This window comes from Chlamydotis macqueenii, chromosome 2 (assembly GCF_036417535.1).
Source record: "Chlamydotis macqueenii isolate bChlMac1 chromosome 2, bChlMac1.mat, whole genome shotgun sequence".
In the NCBI taxonomy this organism is placed as follows: domain Eukaryota; kingdom Metazoa; phylum Chordata; class Aves; order Otidiformes; family Otididae; genus Chlamydotis; species Chlamydotis macqueenii.
The window spans coordinates 128,487,179-128,514,233 of record NC_141557.1 but is presented as its reverse complement, the minus strand read 5'-3'; the positions used below and the strand labels follow the sequence as shown (position 1 = coordinate 128,514,233).

Below are 27,055 nucleotides of genomic sequence, written 5' to 3'. Positions count from 1 at the left end.
AATAAGGCAGTACGAAAATTATGTGATAGTAAAAATGTGGGTGGAGGCATGGGAACAGAAAAATGAGACTGCTGTTTCTCAGTACTGAAACAGTAGATTGCAGACTTATGTTTTTCCTTCTAAATATAGCGGTGGTGGAAAAGTTGTGCAGCTGTGAGCTTCACATGCTCTTTTAGATCAAGCTTTTACTACACCTTCATCCTGGTTTTTGCTCATTGCACCTTGACTGGCAAGGTGCAGTGTTGTCTTGTGTTTGCCCTCAACTATGCCTGTTGTTATGTTTGATAGTTTAGTAAAATGTCTAGCAGAAAAACAGCAGAAATTATTTCATTTGTGTCATAAAACTTCAAAATTGAGAAGCAAATACACTAGTTATGCTTCTGTTGAATCATTATGGGAGAGTATTTAATCTCATTTTCGGAATTGTTGCACTGTAACCGTTTCACAGCTAGTATCAATACTCTAAGGGCACTTAGTGTATCACTTTGAGAGCATGGCTCTGTGATTTAACACATAGTTTTCTTTATTGCAGAAAAAGCAGCAGCAGCTAACGAAGATGAAGTGCAAAAAGCGGATGTATCATCTACGGGTCAGAGTGTGATCGACAAGGATGCACTTGGACCAATGATGCTTGAGGTGAAGAGCACAAAATTCCTTTATTTAAGCCAGTTCTGCTCCCCCTAGGATGAAGAGCGGTGTAACAAAATAAAAAAGTGTGGTCAGAGGTGACTTTAAAAGAATGGTTAAGAGAGACAAGCCATCCTAGCTACTTAGGATTTTGTCATTTACATGTAGGCAACATATTTCTGTTGGATTCTGTGATGAAACTCTCATTATGTTGGGGTGAGGAGAGACAGAGAAAAAGATAATTCAGCTGCTTTGTAATGCAAATAATGTGAGGGGCTTCACTTGGTAGTAAGTCTTGGGTGTCTGCACATACATGTTTTACTTGTTCTAAACCACGATAGATTTGGAAGACCTGTTGTACCTGAACATTAACTTACCCATACAGTAGTAAACACGTGAATAATACTTCCTCTAAAATTGCACGTCATTGCTATGTTGTTTTAATGGTTTATCATTTCAGCACTTAGAGCATGACTCTTCCCTCTGGAATAGTAAGCAGGGAGAGCTTTTCAAAACATGTGTTTCAGTTTGTTCAGTTAAGATTTCTGTCAGATTTTAGCTGTTATTTTGATATCCCAAAAGGCTACATGGTGAAAACCAAGCTTCTAAATATCTTAATTAAAATGTTGGGTAGGTGGGTTATCTGGGATCCTAATGTCACACACTGCTGTCCTGTGGCACTACTGCTTTATCTACTTAAGCTTACTTGCAAAGTGTTTATTCCTGTTCTGACTGTGGGCTTTATCTGTAAGGAAGAATAAATGTTACTTTAGATTAAAAAAAAAATACAAACTCTGAATCAAGCTAAAGGAACCAACTTTGGCAGAAACATAATTATACTGTCATTTCTGAATGTTGCAGGAGCAAGATGCATGTTGGAAGTTTTATGTATTTCCATTATTTTTCATTATTTGTTAGATGAAAGCAAATTTTCCTGTACTGTGTACAAATAAATGTTCCAAAATCACACATAAGGGAGATTAGGCAGGTTAGAGTTAAAACATTCTTCTTCGAAAGGCAGGGGTAACAAATTAATTGATTTAATATAATATTTATTATTTCTGCTCACTGAATTAAATATTGTTCTTTTTGCTATCAAACAAGGTTAAACATCCATCTTTTACATTACTATGTTAAAATTTATCTTTAACTTCCTGTTAATTTAATTGTAAGGACCTGTTTTAATCACAGGAAAAATAAGGATAAGACGATTTTTTCTTTTTCCTGGCTTATCTTGCGTGATTGGCTATTGCAGCAAACATGACATATAAAAACACCCGTCTGTTCCATTATTGCATTTAATTTCGTTCTCCTTCGCAGTAAAACCCTTGCATATTAACAATGAAAGATTGTGGAACTAAATTGATAAACGGTGGTCCTTTTGCTCCAAGAATCTTAAAAGGACTGAAAGTTGTTATATATTTGCTGTAAAAAGGCTACAGATTCTTTGTGTCTTTATCTCCTTAAGGAAATGCAATTAAGTTATTTCATCTTTACAGAACCCCTTTATACAACCTCTTCAAAAGCCTACCCTTTTCCATTGCCAAATAATAATGGCAATGCTGATGAACAGTTTATTAGTTGATTTGGTTTCAAAATGTAATTGTCTGTTTTTATTAAAGAATAAAACTGAAGAATCCTCAAAATAGTGAGTGTTTCCAGCTGAAGACAGTGAGTAAAATTCATCATGCAGCTGCCTCTGAGGAATATTTTAACATATTTCTTGGTTAAAGCAGAAAGTAATAGGAAGAGAAGATGAAAAAATAGTCAAGAGCTGACAACAGCTTAAAGAACACAAATGTATTTTCCATTCCAGTATATAATCTAAAATAATATCTGTTCTCTTACTTTCTCTTCCAGCATGTTGTCCATTATTTGTTCCCCCATTGTCCCAATAGCTCTGAAGAAAAGTTGTTTATTATGGTGGCATACATCTGGGTCAGGGTTAAGAAATTATTACAAAAATGGAAGCTTCTAAAAGATTCAAGTGGCGGGTGCATTAGCTTGCTCAAAAGCCTACTGCTGCTTATCTACAAAATTATTTTATTAATAGAACAGAAAGAAATGGGAGACTGGCATATAAGGCCCTGTTTTACTCTACATTCAGATGACCTCTTCTGTGGTCAACCCGAGAAGTAGCTGTGAGGAAACAGCACAGAGCGCTGGCTTGCCAAAGAAGTTGCTGCAGTAGGAAATAGTAGGGAAAACTGAAGACTATTGTGGGATGCCAGTAACTCTCACAATCTCTTGCTTGCTGTCTCTGCCTTTGAAAGTTTTCTCTTTAGGACTCTGATAAACATCTGCTATGGCTTTCATTTTGCAATCCCTTTGAATTGATGTAAGAGTGAACTGCTGCCAAGCAGAATGGTTCAGCCAAACCCACACCCTTCTGCCATCTCTAAACACCCTGTGTTGGTGGGCTAGTTCAGGGGACTGATGTGGCTAGCATCTATTTTTTTTCCCTTGCCTTAGTTTTCAGCCAACTCAGTTCTCTAGTCTGGCTTTTCATATCCTCAGACAGTACAGGGAGCTGTCATGGTGTAGAGAGGACTAAACCAAAGAGATCATGCTTACATTGGCTTCAAGCAGGGGTGAAATGCAGTCTAAGACACTAATCCCTAACAGAGATGCTGATAGAAAATTCTTTACAGTCTCAATTAATGAAAACTTGCAAATCATTGTTACTTAAGCGAAATATGAGTCAACCGGAAAATGTCACGAATGTTACAAAAGCAAACAGACAGGAGGGAGCTGTCCAAAGAAAGTGAATTGACGGGAGCAGCCAAGAATGATCAGAAACAAAAAGAAGGCAATGACGAAAAACAGTCAGAGATTAGAATTGGTGACAGTTAACAGGAGAAGAAAAGACCTAGTTTATCTTAATTTAGAAGCACTCAAGAAAAGTATACACTTCTGCATTTATTTGTGGGTTTTATTATTTTGTAATTTAAAATAGAACAAACAAACCACTTGGCAACCATTAGCTCAGCTGCTCTACTTGTGCATTGTGCTTTCACTATCCCTCCCCTTTAGCAGATTCATTAACAAACTTAATTTGGGAAGGACCTCTGGACCTTGTGTAGTCCCACCTCCTACTATGAGCTGGTCCAACTAGAGCATGTGGCTCAGGTCCGAGTCCAGCCGAGGTTTGAATATCTCTCAAGGAGGAGATTTCACAGCCTCTTTGGGCAACCTCTTCCCATATCTGACCACCTTCATGGTGATTTTTTTTTCTTTTATCTCCATGAAGTTTCCTGTGTTGCATCCTATGTTTATAGCATCTTGTCCTTCCCCAGAGAACCTCTGAACAGAGCCTGGCTCTGTCTTCTCTTTAGCCTTCTGCTAGGTGGCCAAACACAGAAATAAGATTCCTCCTTAGCCTTCTCTTTTGGATTTGCTAACTACTTGGTAGCGTGCAATATTTTTAGTACATACCTGTAGCCTGTGTACTTGAGAACTGCCTGCGAAGATCAACACACAAGTTGTACAGTACACAAGTTTGGTCCTATCAAAAATGTCACATGCCTCTATACACTTGTTAGACAGTTTTTCAGTGACCCGAGTTCAGGTTTAGTATGGATCCACTCGCTTTTAATTAACCCATAATGAATCACGCGTTGCCTGTTTTTCTGACTTGTTTCTATCCCTGGAGATGCAATAATTAATAACTGTTCTAGTGATTTCCCACCAATCCTTAGAGAAGTGAATAAATCAGGCAAAGCTACAGAAGTCTGTAGGGGTTAATTGTTGATTGAATGCTTAGACCAAAAGCTTTGGTGCTCTAAGGTTAAAGGTATTCCCCTTTATCTGCTGTGATATAAAGCTAGAAGGATGTATTCTGAAATATTTCCACCACCCACCATCATGCTTGCATCTTAAGGAAAAGAAAGTTCGAGTGAGAAGTTCTTACCGATGTTCAAATTTTTACTTTATCTTTGTCAAGTAGACGTGATGTAGCATTTGGCTTAGGCTTCAGATAACATACAGCAGATATCTTGAAAGAACGCTGCAGCTAGGTTGTCACCGTCACAGGAGATAAGGGCGGAAACCAATCAGCAGAAATGACTAATTTAGACACTTCCTCGCAGAAACTTTTAAGTCCTTTGGAATACCATGGAGCTGAGTTGAAAAGGTGAAAGTCTGGTTCCTGTTCTCAGGATCATGTGTGGACTGAATTAAACTGGTGTCAAATACAAAAAATGAAAGCAGTCCTGGGAGCAGGGACTGGAGCTGCACTATCCTTGCTGCTCACTACCTGCACTCAGCTCCCTTTGCCCGTCTCTGCTTTTAATCCCTTGTGTTCCTGGCTGCAGGGGGCCTCTCTTCTGTGAAGATGCATTGCTGAGGATGTGGACAGAGCCTTTCTCTTTCTTTCTGCCAGTGTTTTCCTTGCATTGTGTCAGCACATCTTAGGATGCTTTCCTGGGATCAGGCTCCCTGTGCTGCACAGAAGAGTGAACAGGCTCTAGGTTTAGCAGAACCAGCTTCTGGTCTGGGTTTCCAGCTTCATAGGCAGGCAGATAGGTAGCAACCTCTTCCATTATGTATGTTTGTTTGTTCATTTGTTTGGGGTGGGGTGGTGGTAGTTTGTTTTCATGTGTGGTTTCGTTATTTTGCAAGGGGTGTACTTTTCTGTGCTTTTACACTGATTTGATGTAAGTAAGATTAGATGCTCAATCTGAAATGTGTCCTTTGCTGTTACAGACAAGAATGTAAGAACTGGGATGGGTGCAGAAAGATTCAACTATGTCTTCTGAAGGAAATATTTATTTTCTGGATATCTTTTTATTAATCTGATTGATTTGTGTTGTGTTTGTTTCTCTTTCTCTCTCTGCCTTTTTTTTCCCTTTAGGCCCTAGATGGGTTCTTCTTTGTAGTGAACCCAGAAGGTAATGTTGTGTTTGTTTCTGAAAATGTGACACAGTACCTAAGGTATAACCAAGAAGAGCTGATGAACACAAGCATATATAGCATCCTGCATGTTGGGGACCACAATGAATTTGTCAAAATCCTGCTGCCAAAATCTTTAGGTATGTACACCTTTTCCTCATATCATACCATTACTTATTTAAATTTGGTTTAATAAATCAGCATTTCAGTAACTGAAGTTAATGCCTTTCCACTACTTACAGTTTCATCATATACACTCTGTTTATTTTTAATGTATGTATAGGCCATATGAATGATTAATATTATTCTCAGAAGCATCGTCCGCTCTTTTCAGATTCTCCTTTGTTAAAATTACTCTTAGTAACTCATGGTAACTGATATTTTTAATGGATCTCCAGAGTGAATCACTAAGAGACAGCATTAGCTATATGAACTCTCTGTTAGTTCACTCTCCAGGCTGGTTATTCCAAGAATGACCCCAGAAAGGTGAATATTAAAAAAAAATCAGAAAACTCCTTAGACTTGAATTTTTATTTCAATGTTTTTAGTCTCACCAATTTTACCCTTACATTTCAAAAACTATTTTTGTTAGCTGCAGGCATTTTTTTGCATTTATATTAGTATTGGTTTTAATGTCATTGGTTTTAATGCCATTGGTTTTTGGAGGAGGTGAAAAGAAAGAGAAAGTCAATACTGGGCACCTCATTTACTCAGAGCTGTTCAAAAACTATTATGCAATTCGCTTTAGCATTTTATGACTTTATTTATAAACCCCTGAAGAATCAAAAACGTAACACTTTTAATGGCTAAACCCCATAAATTACTGCCTTTATTGCATTTTATGACTGAAGAGGGCAAATGAAGAGTATTTTAGAGATGACCCTGCTATTTTCTTATGTGATGTTACATTAATTCACTCTTGACTGATGTCCAGTACCTATGTTTGTGCATTTTAGGATTTTGTTTTTTTTTTTTCACCCGTCTTAGGCACTGTGTTAAACTTTAGTTTTATCCACCACTGTATCCAGGTTATTCTCATCCCTTCAGTCTTTCCCATTGTAGCTGAGGCAATGTGTTTCAATATATTCCCAATTACATTGCTTCTTGTTTTTATAAATACCTATTATTTTCTTTTCTTTCTATTTCTAATTTGGGCACAGATTTTTATGCAATGCTGCAGTCTCTTTTGTATTAATCACTATTAAATTCAGTGGACAGATTCTACATGTGGCCTTATTTCTTTCAGGCTTGTAAATTAACTTGTTCTACCCAGCAGGCTTTTCACTGTGCTGTATGACTTTTACATGCACCAATATTTAGACTTTTGTCCTGCTTTTCTAATATGCCATTATGAGTCACTTGAAAAAACCATGATAGCTGAACAAATTAGCAATGCTCTTAAAATATGAGAATTTTTAAAAATTACTTCTTTATGTGCTGATTTGAGCTCTAATATCAGAAATAGGTTTTTGTTGTTAAATGAGCTTGTTTCCCGACCATTTTGCAAAGCACCTTGATTAATTTCCTGTGGATATGAATGAAATGACTCCTGCCAGATTTAATCTGACTGTATGATCTTTGCTTTGCTCAGTGAACGGGGGATCTTGGTCTGGTGACACTCCGAGGCGTAATAGCCATACCTTTAATTGTCGGATGCTGGTAAAACCTCTTCCTGATTCTGAAGAAGGCCATGATAACCAGGAAGCACATCAGAAATACGAAACTATGCAGTGCTTTGCTGTTTCTCAACCAAATTCCTTCAAGGAGGATGGTGAAGGTAATTACTGCTTTCAGTTGGTGTTAGTATTTTCTCTTCCCATGCTGTTGTCGGACAGCACTTTCAGTACAGTTGATAAAGTGAGGTAGAGTTGATAAAGCGGCTTCTGAATCCTGACAAATGGAAAAATTGTAAGTTTTTTTCTTTTTCATTTAACTGTGGAAGTTATTATGACCATATACACTCGCATGCACCTATTTGTTAAACCAATATAATTGAAGTTGAGAGTAACTCTGTTTACATTAAAGAGATAGCCTAGTTTTATATCACTGCAATTGTAAGAATAATGTAGCTGACTGGGAGGAAAGTTTCAATGAGCAATTTTTTGAATTCTTAGAATTTGAAGACAATTGTCGTACACCACTTCCTTTACCATTTACTACTTCAGCAGGTAAATTTCCTCAGATTGTGTTTTAAGTATTCAAATAAGTAAAAGTGGCTTTTTATGTAGCTGCTTTCCCAGGGGGAGCAAGCATTTGGGGCGTGTTTAAGAAATGTGGCTTGGAAGGTACAGAATGGTGAATGCTGAAGAAATGTGCTCTCTCTGCATACAGTGTATTATTTTTTATTACTTGTCTCCTGAGTGGTTGAGCTGCTACAGGTATGTGCATAAACACTTGCCAATAATTATGAGCTGTGGTGGAGTCCTTGATAATTTTTCTTCTAAAAATGAAAACAAACCCACCTCTCCTATCTTCTTCATTGTTGTAGGAAATAATGATGGTGTAAAATCAGTAGTTCTTTTACTGGTACAGAATATTCTTTGGGTCCAAAAGGATTTAAGAAAATTTTAAAAATACTTCTGAATTATTTGTGGAAACAAAATCTTCCCCCTCTATACAAATTACTGAAGTAACATTTTTCTTTAAGATTTACAGTCTTGCTTGATTTGTGTTGCAAGAAGAGCTCCAATGAAGGAAAGACCACTTCTTCCTTCATCAGAGAGCTTTACTACTCGCCAGGATCTACAAGGTATTGTGAAATAGGAGGTTTTCATGTCTTCTTCTCTCCCCCGCCCACCCCCCACCCCCCACCTCCCCCCAAGAGGAAATAGCTGTAACAAATGTTTTGTCTAATATCAGGCAAAATAACTTCACTGGACACAAGTACCATGCGAGCAGCTATGAAACCTGGCTGGGAGGATTTGGTGAGGAGGTGCATTCAAAGGTTCCATTCGCAGCACGAGGGAGAAATATCTTTTGCCAAGAGGCATCACCAGGAAGGTTAGGTTTCATATTTTTAGCACTTTCTATATTTAAACTGTTTGTCATTTGTATCTGTTGGTTGTGTTCTCTTTGTTGTGTTTACATGGAACATTGAAGAGCTACCGACAGTCCTGTTTTTCAAGCTGATTTGCCCAGTGCACTGATGGCTCTCTGTAGAGAGGTTTTGCACTTTTCCCCCTGTTTATTTTAGTCTACTTGTTATAACTGTGCCATATTGTAGGTTGCTTTAAATCTTCAATTTGTCGCAGTTACGTTAGAAAGACCCTTCCGTGTTGCCCACCAAGACATTCACTACCTATTATTCTTCAGAACCTCAGCTTACAGATTGCAGTTCATTGACTCGTATTCCTGTTCTCTACAAAAATGGACTTTTACTGTCGCATTTCCTGTGAAAAACACTCAGTGTGAATTATCAAAGATGCATGCTGTCTGGAAACCTCCATTGTTGTATGTATCTAGCTGATAAGTGTTATAGGATACACCACAAGCACATCTGCTCAGTCAAGATTATGGTAGGTAAGATGTAAGAGAGTACTGCAGTGCAAAAGGTTCCCCATGAGTGGTAGTGACTGGCTGGGGATTTTTATTTTCATAAAACCTGATACTGCTAATTCGAGTAACAAAGATCCAAATTACTAAAACAAATAACCCTTTATAGTCCACAGGAAAGTCCTTTCAAAACCAGTGCAGAATAATTGGAACATATCCAGAGCAGGAGCATCATTCTTTGGGTTCACGTTTGTAGAACAGGGTTTACAGCTGGCATGTAACAAATAGCTGCCATGGTCATTAAACAACTGGTTCACTGTCTTGGAAGCTAAATTGTAACTGGATTCTCAAATTATTCCACCAAATACACACAAAAAAAAAAAAAAAGAAAAGCTAAGCTTTAGTCATGCGGCATTAGTTAAATATTCTTTAATTTGTTCAACTTTCATGAAACCTTCAGCTTTCATGTTGGGAATGCAGGGGCACAGAAATACTGTGATATTTCATATAACAGCTTTTGGGGTATATACAGTAGGAGTGCTAAAAGTTCAGACCCTTATGCTGTCATTTCAGATAGAGTAGAAGAAGGTGGTATGCAATTAAACTTATAGTAGGGGTGTGGAGAGCAGTTTCAGGTAAGGACCTGTCTGTGCCAAACATGATTTAGGAGTTTCTGTTATGGTACAGTCACTTGTTACTTCAGTCCTCTTCAAATGATTCCTGACCAAATTAGCAGCTCCTACATTCAGTGCTGAGGTTTGAGTGGGTCCTCTCTAAGTTATCTGTGAAGTGATAAAAATACACATGGTTTAGACTTTACACTGTCTCATTTTGCAGGAAAGGCTTAGGATTGTTGTATAAACTGTAGAATTAGTCTAAATGAGGGGGCTCTTTACTTCCTGTGGAAGTGAAGAGTGTAAGTGAAAAGAAGAGGAAGAAAAACCTCTGGAATTGCTTTGCTGCAAAGGATCCAGCACTGGAGAGGAATAATGGCCTTTAGCATGGAGAAGAGAAACAAGGGGTATCTTGGATGGTAGTGTCTTCGCACTCGGCTGAGGAACCTCTTGCAATTTTATAAGTCATTACAGTTTGAGAATAGAAGCAAAGAAAGTAATGGTCTCCTACATGTAATTTAATGTTAAGGTGGGAGAAAAAATCAGCATTGACTTGATAAACAATAAAAACTACAAAGCTTTTGAATTAACTCTCAGTATAAAGTGCAAAATATAGAGTAAGTTTTTATTGGCCAGAGTCAGAAAAATAGCATTTCCTCAAGAGGAATACGGAAACATTCTTGTTTGCTTAAAGAATTAGTTTGGAAAATGATTTAAGTAGAGATTTCACTTGTATCCTGTTGGCATTGAGTACTGGAATTTCCTGATGTGGTATATGCTAAAGTTAAGAGCTTTGGACCTTCTGGTGCCCAAAGGTTAAACTGAAACAATGACATACCTAACAGTGAAATTTTGCTTTGTATTGTTTCACAGTTGTAGGTTTTTGTTTTTCTTTACATTTTTACTCTGAAAAACCCCTTCTGGTTGTTTAAATTGTGCTTCCTGTTTTCTCACTGCCTAAATAATACTTTTAAACCTTGCAGAACAATATATCACAGTGGGGGGGGACGGGGAAGGAAAGCAATCATAGCCAGTCCTGCAAGACTGAAAATCTGGTAGCTGTGTAGAGGAGACTATTTAATAAAGCCATACTCAGAAAACTGTGTCATTTCATTACAACAGGAAATATTAAAAGACAAGCAATGAAATGAAGATCAGATGATACTATTAATTAAAAAAAAAAAGAAAACCAAAACCACAGAAAATGTGTATGTATGAAAAAAAAGGAAATTAAAAGTATTTGTAGTACTTCATTCCTATTTTTTCCCTAAACAATTATATGAAAATTCTGAAATTAAGTATTTCCCTCCTGCTACATCTGCAATCGTAATGTAATAGCTTTTGGACTAGGAACTGAAGATGATCAGACTTGTTTCATTGATGGCAGAGTGAACAGTAGAATAAATGTTTGGAGTTTTGCTTTTCCATAACATGATTTACATTTTTAATTAAAGAAATGTCACAGGGGTCTACAGAAGTTAGAGAACTGAATTTGTTGAACTTCAAATTTACATTGAAAACTTAAGGGCTGCAGAATATGTGCAGTGAAGTATATCCCAGACTTGAAATGCAGTCATATCTAACACTGGGGAAGGATAGCACAGCCCCAGTTTTGGTTTAGGTAATTGGATTTGCAATTTGTTTGTGCTGTATATTTTTGTACTTATTCTTTAAAAAATAATAATTTCTTGTTCCAGTTCTTCTTATTTGTAATTGTTCCCATGTAAGAGATTTATGTACTTTTTAAATTAAAGAAGTAGTGAGAGTAACTGTTACAAGATAATTTAAGCAGGCAATAAGGAGGAGAAGATACAGGCTAATGGAAACAGATGATCTAGAAATTAAAGACATTTATATTAATCATCGTGATGTAGATGATAAAGATGAAAAAATGGATGAAGAACAAAAGGAGTTAGACAAATGTTTGATCAAAAGGGAAATGGACATTCAAGGACTACGTGGCCCACTCCTGACATATTCTGTGTTTCATAGTATCTGTCCTGTTATTGCTATCACTCTTCATAGTTTTTATTTACATTATGTGGGATCCTTTATTTTATATACATACATCTATTTCTTTTCAAAATTTTTCTTTTTTTTTTTTTAATTGACAAAATGTCTGTGGTATCAGTTATGATGGATTTAGAACATCAGATGTTGAGCAATGAAGCTACTCGTATGATAATTTCTCATTAATTTAATTCTATTATTTTGGTTGCTTGCAGTGCTGAGGCAGGGACTAGCGTTTAGTCCTGTTTATCGGTTTTCCTTGTCTGATGGCACTATCGTTTCTGCCCAAACGAAGAGCAAGCTCATCCGTTCTCAGACGACTAGTGAACCTCAGCTTGTAATCTCCTTGCATATGCTTCACAGGTAACCCTGACTGGTTTATTACATCGACACTCTGCAGAGAGACAGGGAAACTACAAAGCTGCCAAACCAAATAGATTGTTTAAGGCTGATAGACGTTCAGTTGACCTAGAACTGATAGCATGAAAACAAAATAGGTTTTTTAAATCAATGCTTACAGCAGGAAAAGACTGCAAGATTATTTCAGGACTTACAAATGGCCTGCTGATTTTTTCACATCAACATCTACCCTTAAGCATACAAAATGTCCTTTAATTTCATGTTCTTAATTTCAGTATTTTAATTTCCTCTCTTTTGCATAGTAGACACAAGAACCTTTCCAAATGTAATTAAATCTAGAAAACTTATTATATGCCTGTAGTTCACTGTCAGTTGTATGTTGGGCCTGGGTCTTCTTTAAAGAATATGTTATTATTATTAGAACTGCATTTTAGACAAACTGCATATTTTAACTCCTTGTCTCTCTTCATTCCTTGTCTTTTCTGGTGCTTGGAGAGTGGCTTTCACATGTCCAATCCTGAGAAATGCCACCACTATTAGTTTTTTTTTAAAAAAAAAGGCACAGCAGTCATATGTTAAAGTCAAGGATAAGTAATCACTGACCTCAGAACTTACAATGTAAAATTTGAATTAAGTCATTGCATGTGCTCGTTTAGTTGTGTCAGATTTTGTTTCAGGCTTTAATTGCTGATTATAATTACAATGCTGTTTCCCTATATCCACAGTATCAATGTATTGAATGGAAGAAAACGGTTCTAAACGTAATTAAAACTGAAGCCACTTTACAGAGATTGTAGATTTGAAAATTGACTTGACCAAAAGCTGTCTGAGATTTGTTTTCTTTGGGTTGATGAATATACTTGGTATTTCATGAAGTGCTAAATTTTAAATTTAAAAAAGCACCATTAAGTTAAAAATGGTACTTGCAAATATTCCTGCTTTTTTTTTTTTTAGCTGAACATTGGTACTATTGTATTTGTAATAAGTAAGGTTTTAAAAATCCACCTCTCTTTTCATAGTTAAGGTTATTCACCTTTGCCTTTTCACCTAATATAACAAATACAGAGTAACAAGCTTTCCTAGGCTGTGTGCTTCAGTTCTTCCACTTCTCAGGCTTTAGCAAAATGCAAAGGTTTATCTGCATTTACCCTGTGTAAGTAGGAATGGTTTTTGTCTCATCAAAAATACATACTAGGAATGTTCTGTTAGTATTTGTTTTTTGAAGTCCAGAGTTTATTTGATTTTTCTCAAAACCTCATTTTTTTTTTCTTCCTAATCTACTTGACTCTGTCTCTTTTATAGCTTTTAGCATTTGTGAATATGTCTGATTTTTCTGATTTAAGTTTTAGCATAGAAGTAAAAAGTGTATTGAATCCTTCCATAAACTAATTAAAATCTACTGAGGAGAAGAGAAGTGACCTTCAGGTGTTCTCATAAGAGCTTTTTCTCTCTGTGTATGTGTGTGTGTCTCTTCTCCTTCCTCCATCTTGCAGCCTATATCTCTAAAACATGAGTTTTAGCTCCTATGTGTGTGGGTTTTTTTCTTCTCCTCTTTTCCTAAACGCCCGTGCAGGACTGGATTGCCAACAGACTGTTCCTGTTCTGAAGTAGTATCCGGTAGTTCTCTTGGCTCACGTGCTGGTTTGGAGCGGTATCGAAATACTCTGGCAGTGTAGAAATGTGACTTTTTCAACTTTCTTTTCACTATGAACTTGGTGGGCAAATAGCCCGCTCCAGCCTTGCGGTGGGACTAACTCACAGAAATTTCAAAACTCCAGCAAACAGCTGTCCACAGCTGTCTTGTTAAACATGTATTTGTTGGGGTCACGCGTTTCAGATGAGATTTCTGTCAGTTCTAGAAGGTAGCTGTTGCCGAATTGTAGAGGAGAGATATACATGAAAGGGAGAGAGTCTGAAATTGTAACCTATCTGCGTTTCTAATGACTGTCATGTAAATGAGGAATAATTTTGTTTTTCCTCCCTTCCACTGATTTGTTAATGAGGTACTGAAAAAACCTGCTGTTAATGTGCAGCCATGTTGAGTGCATATCACTTTTGTCAAATTGTCAATTTGTTTATAATTGTAGGTTTGTTGTGTTATTTTAAAGCAAGGTTTGGGGTTTTGCTTCTTTTTCTGTAATGTAATTGCAAGTTGGTCACTGTCATTTTAGCTAATGGGTTGTTTTTCTTCCCCTTGCCACATAGAGAGCAGAATGTCTGTGGAATGAATCAGGATTTGACTGGACAAGGAATGGGGAAGATACTGAACCCAATCAGCTCCAGCAGCCCTGCCCATCAGGCCATGTGCAGTGGGAACCCAGGTCAGGATATGACCATCAGTAGCAATATAAATTTTGCCATAAATGGCCCAAAGGAACAAATGGGCATGCCAGCAGGCAGGTTTGGTGTTTCAGGGGGAATGAACCATGTGTCAAGCATACAAGCATCCACTCCTCAGGGTAGTAACTATGCACTAAAAATGAATAGCCCCTCACAAAGCAGCCCCGGCATGAACCCAGGGCAGCCAAACTCTATGCTTTCCCCAAGGCATCGTGTGAGCCCTGGAGTGGCAGGAAGTCCTCGCATCCCACCCAGTCAATTCTCCCCTGCAGGAAGCTTGCATTCCCCCGTGGGAGTCTGCAGCAGCACAGGAAATAGCCATAACTACACCAACAGTTCCCTGAACGCACTTCAGGCCCTCAGCGAGGGCCACGGCGTTTCTCTAGGATCATCGTTGGCTTCACCTGACCTAAAAATGGGAAATTTACAAAATTCCCCTGTGAATATGAATCCTCCCCAGCTAAGCAAGATGGGAAGCCTGGACTCTAAAGACTGCTTTGGACTATATGGGGAGCAATCAGAAGGTACAACTGGACAAGCAGAGAGCAGCTGCCATTCAGGAGAACAGAAAGACAGTAGCGATAGCAGCATGCCACCGGTTGTCAGTGGCGAGAGACCTGATGGACAGAATAAACTGCATGATGGAAAAAGCCAGACAAAGCTCTTACAGTTGCTGACCACCAAATCGGATCAGATGGAGCCTTCGCCTTTGTCCAGTACCATGGGAGACGTTAGCAAGGACTCCACGGGAGGGTTGCCTGGGTCTGGTTCAGCACACGGAACCTCGCTCAAGGAGAAGCATAAAATTTTGCACAGACTATTGCAGGACAGTAGTTCTCCTGTAGATTTGGCCAAGCTCACAGCAGAGGCCACAGGCAAAGAACTGAACCAGGAGTCCAGTAGCACAGCTTCTGGTTCGGAGGTGACTGTTAAACAGGAGCCGGCGAGTCCTAAGAAGAATAATAATGCACTACTTCGCTACTTGCTAGATAAAGATGATACTAAAGATATTGGTTTACCAGACATACCCCCAAAACTGGAGCGGTTGGACAGTAAGACAGACCCTTCCGGTAGCACAAAGTTAATACCTATGAGGACAGAAAAAGAAGAGATAAGCTTTGAGCCTAACGAACAGGTAAGCAAATCTTTGCATTATGTGTGAATGAGATATTCTAGGCCTGCATTCCTGCCATCTTAATTTTTTCCAGACTTCCTCTACGAGGAATTTATTGACACTTCAAGGGAACACTTCAGTGTTCTCTGGAACACTCAATTTGGTGTCACTAAGTTGGGTGCACCACTCTGTCTGGAGGAACAGACTCTACCTGGGAGGAGGTGGATTCCATAGGGACTGAAAGCTGGGGACCCTTTCCCAGCTGGTAGTCCGAGTAAGAGAAAATACTTGTAACTGTTGGTTAATGCTAACTTACTGCCAGTTTTTCCTATAGGGCTGTTGTTGAATTGCTGTAGGTTAGATGGGCTCCTGACCTAGCCCAGCATAGCAACTACATGGCTCCTGCGTCAAGCAGGTTCATGTTCAGGGACAGGAGCTGTTTGAAGGGACTGATACCAACTTTGCGTTATGGGTCTTTGTGCTATACTTCATCCGCAAATTAAAATCAAGGCAAATAGTCTTCCCTTATTTTTGTGCCAATTAGGGAGTTTTATTGTTTTGGGCTTTTTTTTTTTACTTCAAAAGTTTTTATATTCAACCCCAAGTTCCCGTGGATGATTAATTGTTCAGTGCAGAGATCACATCTCCCTGTGCAAGGTTATCTGCATTGAATTTTGCATTCAGAATTTCTCTGCGTTCTGTGCGTGATTGTTTGGTGCTGTACTGCACAACGTACTAATAAACTGTCTGTTAGGACCTACGATTTCACTGGCCACCATGCAGAATTCACTTGCAGAAAGCACCAGGTTCACCATCACCCAGAATGCTCCAGTTTTCAGAGCTTTTTAAGAAAAACAGACCCAGCAAAAGCAATTTGCTACTTCAATATTACTGTTTATTTTATTTATAAAATGAGTAGTTACAATATCAGTTTTAGTGTGAGACATTTTCTGGGGAGTTTATGACTAGCTGGAGTTAATGATCCTTAGCTTTGTCCTACGCTATCAACTCTCCCAGCTGGTCATTAATCCCTAGGCAGTGCCCTGCACTTTAAGCCTTAGTTTGTAAATCATGATCGGATCGTACATGGTGCAAATGTTCATGACTCTCATTCTCAGCCATACCGTTCACTTTTTAAAATATTGTGTATTTTTAATATGCGGACTGGGTTTGAGCTTGTTTATTTTTGTAAATGTGTTGTCTTTTTATTGTTGTGTGTATATAAATAGATAATTTTTATTACTTTCTCTACTGTATTTTGAGGCTGAGTAGGCATAGACAACATTTTCTTAGCCCTAACTCACAGCATTGTATAAATACATAATTTTTAATATTTGCTATATTGTATTTTGAGGCTGAGTAGGGATAGACAACATTTTCTTAGCCCTAAGTCACAGCATTGTTTTGGTTTTTTTTCACTTGGACCTTTCAGCAGTCTCTAACCAGTAGACAGTGCTTTCAGCAGTGGTTATAACCACAAAACGTAGAGGCCAAACATGCCACTATGGTGTGGACGCAGCATTGTTAAAATCTCAGTTATCCAAGCATCTCCTAAGGTTACTTCACTTCTGTTTCAACAGAATTTGACAGCTATTGCCATTATGTAGGAGCAGTTGTGGTTTTTCAATCCTTCCCATGCTTTAGGGGAAAACTGAGCCAAATTGCACTAATTTCTACAGGGATTAATCCTCCAGCCGGGATGTTAGTTTAGTTCTGAATACAGCTGCTATTTTGTAGTGCCTGTAGAGGGAGGGCTCACATTCTCCGTGAGAAGCTTTGTTAGACTAGAAAAACACGGATGTCAAGAAGTTCACAGCTAAACTGGCAAGAATAAACTGTTGTAAAAACATCTAATAGATTTTGATTCCTAGTTCAGATTCTACACATTGAAGTCAATGGCATTATCTCAGATAATACTGGATTGAAGGCAGAGATCCTTCAGTCCTCAATATTTTATATTGGACAAGAACAAAGAAATCGTTAATCAGAAAAAAATTTATATCCGTCTAAGTAGATCAAAATCATGGCCTTCACAGCTATCTACTATTCTATGAGTCTGTGAAGGTGAGCTGCTCTCTAGGGATGTTCCCATTGCCTAGATGGCTAGTTTAATCTTTTTAATGACTAAAGATAGGTAAGTTGCGTCTCACCCTAAACGTAAACATGTGACTGTAAGACTAGCTTTAGAGTCTTCAGTGTCCACGAGCATTACAGACCTCAAGCATTTAAAAATCAGGTCCCCAATATTGTGAACTTTGTAAAGTGAATAGTCTATTAATTTTTTTTTTTTAGGCTTTGTCTTTCTGAGGTAAGGGGAGGGATTTGAGGGGGCAGGAATACAGAGTATGGATGTATTGCCTTTTCTTAAAATTTGAAGACGGAGATTGCTGCTAAGGAGAGAGGGAACCAGAGGTACAGGAATGCCCAGGAGTTGGGGCTGTTCAGAAAACCACAAAGCAGTGGAGGACGCGTGATAAAGTGGTAAGGGCTGAAGCGCTGGGGCTTCCTCAGCGCCAAGGTAAGGAGGAGCCAGTCCCGCGGCCACGATGGAGGGCTGCTGCATAACGACAGAAGGACTTTTGTTGCTCCCATTGGTTGTAAATGGAGTTTTAAAACCTACTTAAAATGCAGTGAAGCCTGGAGCTGAATAAACAGGAGAAGTCCAGTGTGGAGAAGGAGAGGAAATGGTGGGGAATATAAAATAATGTAAGCGTTTATCTAGCTGAAGGCCAGGCCTTTAAACAAATAACCACTTTACCCCAATTATAAAATCACTGAAAATATTTAGCATCAGAAACTCTTCAGCTTTGGAAGACGGTCTCCCACAGGAAGTGCTCATTGCCTAAATTTAGATCAAAGCTGGAACTATTTAGTACAAGACTAGAACACAGATTCTTGTGCTAAATTCTTCCATCCTCCTGCGTCTTTCCCCCCCCCCCCGCCTTCTTCCTCCTGTATGTAAAAATTAGCCATGTGCTTGTGTTACCTATTTTGCAGGTTTATTTAAAACGTCTTCTCCCTGAGGAATGTTATATTTTTAAGTAATTAGTCACTGGAGTGCGCAGTTTCTCTGGAAACTGCAGTGGGATGGCCCCTGCAAGGGGGATCGGGGTGTTGGGAGGCAGCAGAGCCATTACGTTTTCTCCTTTTACTTTTGGTGTGACTTTCTGAGCAGGAAATGCTTTGAAGTGCGCCACTGTACTAAAAATAGCAGTCTTCTAGGTAGTGTGTTTAAACATACACTTCTGCAGAGAGCAGCAACTGACAGGAAGCCTTTCTCAAATGGCAGAGAATATTTCCAGCGCCGCCGTACCTTTTCCCCTTCCTTGGTGGGATGATGGTTATCAAGCTCTATTAGGCTGATTGCTATTCCAGTTAAGGCAGCTGTGGGGGAGAGGATGAAAGAGAGACCTGCTGGGGAGGCTCAGCAGAACTTTTCCTCAGCACCAACAGTAGTAGGACTGCTGCTATCAAGCACTGCAAGCGCTCATATCATTCCCCACTGTTAAAAAGGGAAGGCAGTGGAAACACGAGTCCTGATTTGCTACAGATTTGTTTTATGGGGCATCCCTCAGCAGTAAACCTACACTTCCCTGCTGGCCCATCAGCTCCCGTGGAGCTGCCGTGGTGGAACTTCATCCCATGCCATCCTTCCCTGTGCCCCACTGCTTTTGTGCTGTCTCTCAAAAAAACCCTGGTTGTTCTTCTGGCTGCAGCCAACACTCGCTGCTGCTGGTCAGGACCATCCCGTGTAGTGACCAGCATCCTGTGTATGATCAGCATCCCGTGGAGTGATCAGCCAAATCTGACAAGGACTAGCTAACAGCTCAGGGGAAGGACAGTGAAAGCACAGGGGGACATCAGAGAAATGCCATGCCCTGAACAACGTCAGGCATTGCCTTGCTAAAGAAACATTTTGTTTAGCCATAGGATTTCGCACTGCAAAACTCTTCTGTAAAATTGAGTGCGGATTATTATATTCATCTTACAGAGGAAGCAACTAAGATTTAGAAATTCGAAGTGGCTTATTCTTTGAGAAAGCACTTGGCATAGTGCAGAACGAAAGCCTTACCTCCGTAAGTGTACTCTCCTCTTTTTTAGCCAGCAGACAATGTAGACAGCCTGTTTGTCTGACAGGGGCTTTGCAATGCCACAGTCTCCACCAGTGCTGTTCTAGAAGACATCTTAAGCATGTACCTTTTTGTCCTAAAACTCAGAAACTATTCTGGTGTTCCTCACACACTTTGTGAACTCTGCTATCCTCTTGCTTTATGTGGAAACCGTTATCTTCTCAATATTAAAATATTTTCTTTACACATGCCCCTTATCTTCCAAAAAAAAACCCCTATTTCTGATGTCCAGAATCCATTAAATTCATGAAGGACATTGGTTTCTTCTTGAAATTCTATCACAGCTTTAGAATGGGCATTCCATTTTCTGAATGCTTGTCGACAGCAGTTCTCTTCCCAGAAGCTAGTAGTAGATTAGCCTGATAATATGATGGGATTTCTAGCCAATTGTTTGTTTAATGCAGTTACCAGGGAGAGAAATACTATATTGATTCCACTTCTGATTTACTTTTTCCTTCTTTTTATAATCCTTTAATTTGTGGCCAGTTTGGAGCAGGGATTTGATTTTGTTTACCTTTTATGGTCAAATGTTTTGCCCATGCTACAGAGGTAGCTAATGAGCTAGCTTGGGGTTTATATAGGGCAGGTATCGTTTCAAGTTGCGTCCCCAACAAAAGACATCCTGTTGTAAGGAAGAAGTCTCAGATGCCTCTGTCATACATGGCCGTAAAGGAAATGCATACATGTATGAAGTTCGGAATACAGGGTCACAGTGGAAGCCATGGGCATTGCCCATGGTGGAAAAGAGATCTCCAGAGAGTTTAGGGTCTTGTCCAGTCTTTACAATCCATGGAAGCTTGACAATGACATAGCAACTTTTGTAAACCAAACTTCATGTTGAGGTGTAACTGCCTTTCAGTAAGCAATTAACACTTTAATCTGCCTTTCTCTACATGATGGTGAAAAGTACTTCGAAAGGAGGTACTTTTTCAAATGCAAAAGTATTTCTAAGCACAGTTTGTCTTATGTTTTCTGGCACTTACTGTCCCAGTTCTACAGAGGTTGTTGTAGTTGTATTGTAGAGATAATGAAAATATATGCACGAGAACTTTCTTGTGACACTTAGCACTTTATTAGGCTTTTTTTAAAAAGTTTTGAAAAATAATTGTTTTTCTGGGAGGTTAGGATATGCCTTCTGTTTACATAAAGTTCATTTTTTGACCATTAATAAAATAAATATAGAATATGAGTAAAAGAAAAATCCCATGAAACTAACCAAGTAAATATTTTAATGCTAGTTACTGTACATATGGTGCCATTTGAGGATGAGTCTGGAAAGACTTAGACTAACATCATAGCTTGGTGTTAATTCTAAATCTATCTTGGAACTTTTGCAGCAGTTGAGAACCCTCATCTCATCAAAAAATAAAGAGTAAATATGTGATATTGATTATGTTTAAAAAAAAAGGAAGCTTATGTATTTGTGTTTTATAATATATCTGTTTTATTTGGCCTTTCTTTGCCACTTCCTGAGAGGAATTAAAAGCATCTTGGGGAGTGCAGTTTTCTGACACATTTGGATCAATATGTTCTTCTCTAGCTTTGTTTTGGGTTTGGGTTTTAGGTTGTTTTTTTTTTTTTTATATCTGATGTTTAAACAAAGAATTACAGTAGCCAGAATGTTAAAAAAAAAGGAAGAAAAAAAAGACACAAAATCCTGCACAAAACCAAACAAAAAAAACCCCAGCAACATATAAAACTTCCCTTCACTGTTGTCTCAGATATGCTTAATGAAGGCCATATGCCTTAATTCCCCCAAAGAGTATTGAATCATCCTTTTATAATTTAAGATGCTCTGCATCAGTCTCCTCTGCTGGCTCTTGCAGTCATCTTGTACCAGATCTCCCAGTGCTCAGAATGCGGCTGCTATAAACATTGCTCACAGCTGTCTCTCGAAGCGCCTTTTCCAATCTGGTTATCACCTGTCTGCGCAATGATTTAGGTTTCCTGCAATCACATTTGATTCCTCCTGGCTCTGCCTTTTCTGTTGGTGTGCTCTGTCCACTAAACTGCTTGTAAGCGCCTGGAAGGCAGCGAGTGAGCGGAGGGATTTGTCAAGAGCAGGTAATGTCGGACCAACGTGTTTTCCTGAAAGTCGGTAGTGTTATGTAATTAAAAAAAAATCACAGGCTTTCTGGAATATGCCATCAGATTGTACTATGTGTAGAGCAGATTTTCTGCTTTACTCAGCAGTTGTAAGGCTTCATCTTGAGTCCTGTTCTGGACATGGCACTTCAGCAAAAGTGTGGATCAACTGAAGACAGTCCACAGAAGCAACAAGAGCAATGAGAGGTCTACAAAACAGGTTATATGCTGAAGAAAACTGAGAAGAATTTAAGAAGTTGAGATTGCATATTAACTTCAGCTTAAAACCCCAAAAGGCAGATGCTTTCAAATACAGAAACGATTAGAAGAAGAAAGGGGAACACAGTTTTTTTGCCAGATTCAAAATATGACAGGAAGGAAGGGCCTGAATTTCGGTGAGGGAGATTTTGCATTGACACTGAGGAAAAAACCTCGCATAGTAAGGATGGCAGAGTGCTGAAACCAGTTCCCTGGGGAAGCTGTGGATTTTCTGTCACTGGGTGTCTTTAACAAGAGGCTGTATGAACTTCTGTAGGGAATGGCATACACTGATTTTGCCTTGAGGCTTTAAATTTCTTCCAGTCCTCTGATTCTGTGATTTCCTAACCACTTTGCCAGTAACATCAGCCCCTAGATCACCCACATGCTGCCTTTTAACAGAGTAAACTCTTTGCACCATATATTCCAAGCTGTTAGACTAGGAGGTGATGTGGAAGAGTAAAGAGTAATATAGTGTTTATCTGCAGTCAGTCATGCAAAAAAGGCACTAGAGATGTAACCTCAAGGCATTTTACCTACCTTTGAATAAAATAGCTGGGCTTCCCCGGGAGCAGGTAAGCTGTGGCAGCAGGGGTTTAGTACGGGCTAACACGTAGCGCTTCCTAGCTGGGCTGTGAGCGCCTCGTTAGGAAGTTTAAAGCCATCTCAGGTATTTCTGCATTATCCTGTGATCTGCGGCATAAGCTTGTTCTTGGTAAGAAACAAGTTCATGATGTGGCAGCAGGACAAAAAAGAACAGGAAGAATTGTATTTCAGTTACGTACGTGTTTGTGGTGTTATTTCTCGGTTCCCCATCCTTCATGGCTGGCTGCTCACTCTCTGCCTCTTTTCCATCACTGCACATTTCCTGATGAAGGCGCTGATTTTAAGTACGTTTTTGTTATAAATACCATCATGAAATGTTTCCTGTGCAACTTGGTGGTAACTTGAGACTGGACTGCCTGTTGGTAATTATTGCCCAAAAGAGTTTTACCCTATTTAAAGGTTTAGGATTGGAGAATATACTTGGAATAATTTCCAAATTTCAGTCAGAAAAATATTTTAATTCTGAGGGTTTATAGACAGAGGTGCTGAACAAAAAAAAAAACCATACTGGTAAAAACCAGCATTTTTAAGAAAAACATGCAGGTCAGTATTTATGTTAGTATAAGATGACCTTAATTTTTTTCCCATCTTTATTTCACGGTAAGTTTCTACTGAATTGAATGTAACTAGATTTCTCCTCTTACTGTAGAGAAGGTACTTTGACTGATTTGGGAAGTTGTGGGTAAAAAAAAATTCCTAAATCTAGTAACTACTTGAAAGGTTTTAATTTACAGAACTTAATTGAAATGTATGTTTCTTCCCAGTTAACTTAGATAGAGCTATTCAGTGTTAAGGTTTTGAATGTAGCAAAGAAAATGCATATGGAGAATTGTTTAGCCATGAAGCAAGTTTTACATCATATGCTTTTAATCAGGTCCTTAAGAGACTAGAAATGTGATTGTGCTGAAAGGAATATTGGTTATACCTGTATTAACCTCCCTTTTCATCACTGTTGGATCTCTTCCCCTGACAAATTGTCCGTGCTGTCTGCACTGGTCACAGAGCGCATGGGAGAATTTCTTTACCTTTTCCTGAGGTACGGATCATGTGAATCCGTACGTCCCGATGCCAGGCTTTTGAAGAGGTGCCAGTGCCACACTGGGCTCCCCAAATGCAAGGTGGATGAGCCCTGGAAAGCCTGCATAGTTCCCTTTCAACAACTTCGTGAGCTTCCTCCACATCAGGCTTCGTGCAGGAAGCATCCGAAGCTGGTGCGGGTGTAACGGTTGCGGGCTGCCTGGCTCGGCACGAGCAGGACGCTGACAGCAGGCGAGCAGCGACGTGTACTGTGGGTTTGTGGTTTTTTTTCTTGCAGCCAGGCAGTGAACTGGATAACTTGGAGGAGATTCTGGATGACCTGCAGAACAGCCAGTTACCGCAGCTTTTCCCAGATAGCCGCCCAGGCGCGCCAGCGGGCTCAGTCGACAAGCAAGCCATCATCAATGACCTCATGCAGCTCACGAGTGACAGCAGCCCCGGCACCGCCGTGGCCACCCAGAAACCAGCAATGAGGATTTCACAGAGCAGTGAGTCTGCCTTCCGTGCACATGTGGGCCAAGCTTGTGAACCCCCAAAGCAGAGGTCGTGGAGCCCCTGGGTTGGCCAGGGAGAAACAGGGCAGCTCCTCCTCCTGCTCTGGTCTTGTGTGATGACATAGCGCCATCTGCGGTCATCCCATTTCGAAAGATATGTAGAGGTTATGTCTAATTTGCACAGCACCCTGGAATTCTGTGCCCTCTGAGGAGTTTTAAGGGGTTCCCTCAAGAAAAAACAAAACGTCCCTTGCTGTGGTTATAGGTGATGCTGCTGTTGCGAGGGCTTTGGCGTGGAGAGCACGTGCGTTTTGTTCTGATCAGATCGCTCCTTTTCAGTAAAAGGGATGAGGGAGGCTTTTCTAAGCGTGAAGGAGAGTCGTCTTCTAAAACCACAAGATTAATAGAAAGATGTATGATTAAGAGGAATGCCCAGTTTTAATTTGAAATTGTGGCTTTTAATTGAGTCACTTCCAGCTGACAGTGTTCCTTAACTTTATTAATTAACTTAGAAATCAGTGTTGAAATGTTGGTCTGCTACCATAGAATAATGGAAGGTGAGCAAGACAGGAGTCTTATCAGCTACAAATGTTGAAGAAAATAGCATTAAAAGCCACTACTTCATTTTTTTCCTCCTGTTGGCTAGGATGGCAGCGTCTATTTACTTCCTTAAATGTACACTGGTGGGTTTTTTATAAAACATAGAGCTTAGGTAGTGTTTTTAGCCATTCTGGTGATATTAAAATAACACTCTACCACTTTCAAATGAACTCAAATTATTACTTAGAAATGTTTAAATTAATATTACTATTAATAATAAACATTACTGTTTAAATTCTTATTAAAACCACTACATATCCTTAAATTATCATTTGTTATCAGTGTTGCTCAGAGAAAGATGCTTGGATTTAAGGTACTCATTTTTGCAAATGTGAGGATACTAACAGCAGCAACACATAAGTCAGAAGGAAATCTCTGCGCATCTGAAATCTTTCACATATTCCTGCTGAAGCAAGGTCTTCTGGTTCCTTCCACTGGAGCCTTTTGGCTTTCCAGAGTTAACCTGCCTTTAAATCTGCTTTCAAAGCTAGTGGCAGTACAGTAACACTGTGACTATAAATGAGAGCGTTGGTGGTTAGCAGCAGTTCTGTAACAGCAGCATCCTGTTTCCCATGTGAATTAAAACCCTAAAACTTTTTTCCCCCAGCTCAGTCTTGGGTCTGTCTTGATTCCTGTAGGGAACTATTTCTGCCTTGTTTTCAGTAGAAGAGTATACAGAAAACAGGCACACAGAAATAGTGAGTGGCTTCTCACATGCTCACAGAAAAGCAATCGATAATAAATGTGAAATCATACACAATTCCAAAAGAGGTTTGGGCTTTTCTTTTTTTTTTTTTTTCTGGAGAAATCATCAGCTTTGATTTTATGGGTTTTACATGAAAATACTTAAAATGTTTTAATCTATTAAAAAAAAAAAAAAAAAAGACTTGAAAACTGCCAGATTTGCCAAATTACCGGAGTTTGCTGCATGGGGGACAGGGAGTCTCCTTCAGTTCCATTCTGACCAAGAGCAGAATATGTGATCTGAGCACTATCACATCTCACCAACTGCGTTGTTATTTTGGGCTGCATTTCCAGCTTTCCTTTTTGTAGGATCAGTGGGCGCTGAAAAAGCTACCGTTATAATAACTCACTAATCTATGTGATTTTTCAAACTTCTGGGGCAAACTGTTCTGAAACTGTCACTGAAGTTTGGTTTTGGTTCAATCCTTAGACTTTATGATGATCCTAAGCTTGGGAATGTATTTTTTGTCTCATAAGTTATGTTTGCTTGTTTGAAGAGACAGTCAAGAAAAAAATTTTATCTCATGCTTAGGAATTTAGGTGTATGTGATGTGATGTATTTCCTTATATATGCATATAAGCAAATTCACCTGGCAGAGAACTTAGATCAAAAAAATAAATAAATACAATGAGTTCCTGTAGTCTGGTTTTATAAAATAAGAAGAAAAGTCAGAGACCTTTGTTTCTGTACTTTTTAACAAGCTTAATAAACCTCATCTAAGTTCTCAAATTCAAAAGTATCACTGCTTTCATCTAAAATAAGAAAGAAGTGCTTTAACTTCTTTGTAATATGGTGAATATAAAAATGCAGAAGTCACTTAAAGGATGCTGTTATATCAGAGACTCTCCTAGGGAAGCTATCAGGAAGTATTGCAAATAATAATTTTTTAAAAAATTGTTAATATATTTGTATGTATTTTGTTGGTATGATTGGAAATGGAATCACAGGCACAAGGTCAGTGTTTGCTTCATGTTTGAGTACTAGTTGTGCACATAGGGGATGCTTTCATGCACTGGAACATTGCCCAAACACCAGCTGAGCCAGATGCTTACCGGTCAAGGTCTCAGGCTCACTTTTCTGAGACAGTCTGCAGTTTTCTTTGAGGAGGCTGATTTTAAGAGCACAAAACACCTCAGCAGAAGTTATATAAAGGTGACAACAGCCATCAGGCATGGGTCTATTTACCAGACTATTATGGTGTCACAGGTCTAATTCTGGACTGCTTATCTGTTGTTGCTGAATCATGGAGATTTTTACTTTTATTAATGACAAAAAATGTAAAAAAAAAAAAAATTGGGAGAGACATCTAGAAATGGGGCTACAGGTTCCAATATAGACTCAATCTGTCCTTAATTTTGGTAACTTCTTCAGGGGCACAGCTTATGTTGGAAAACTTTCAAAACTGAGATAATTCCTAACAACCTGCCTCAGGATGACATCTGCAGGCAATTACAGTCCTACGAGGTATAAGATTAATTGCCAGTAGCATGCACATCACATAGTGGTGTATTTTGCTGGAGTGGTTCTTCTGTAAGTTAAAGTGCATCATTTAAAGTTTTAAAAATATAAGTCGTATCTCTTTTAGTGTCAGAATGTTCCATTTTGAAATTTACATACAAATTTCAAGAAGGGATGTTTCTCAGACAGATATT

At 39.0% G+C, this 27,055-nt stretch overlaps 1 protein-coding gene across 3 annotated transcripts in view; it reads left to right on the top strand.

Annotated features, from left to right (window-relative positions):
• The window catches only part of NCOA2 (nuclear receptor coactivator 2), a 195,561-nt gene that overhangs the window by 140,088 nt on the left and 28,418 nt on the right, over positions 1-27,055 (top strand). For all 3 annotated transcript variants that reach the window (XM_086740927.1, XM_086740926.1, XM_086740925.1), the window contains 8 exons: positions 533-636; positions 5,480-5,657; positions 7,109-7,294; positions 8,165-8,266; positions 8,377-8,517; positions 11,849-11,996; positions 14,199-15,468; positions 23,842-24,052. In XM_086740927.1, the coding sequence (XP_086597053.1) occupies positions 533-636; positions 5,480-5,657; positions 7,109-7,294; positions 8,165-8,266; positions 8,377-8,517; positions 11,849-11,996; positions 14,199-15,468; positions 23,842-24,052 (2,340 nt within the window). The remainder of the gene's footprint in view (positions 1-532; positions 637-5,479; positions 5,658-7,108; positions 7,295-8,164; positions 8,267-8,376; positions 8,518-11,848; positions 11,997-14,198; positions 15,469-23,841; positions 24,053-27,055) is intronic.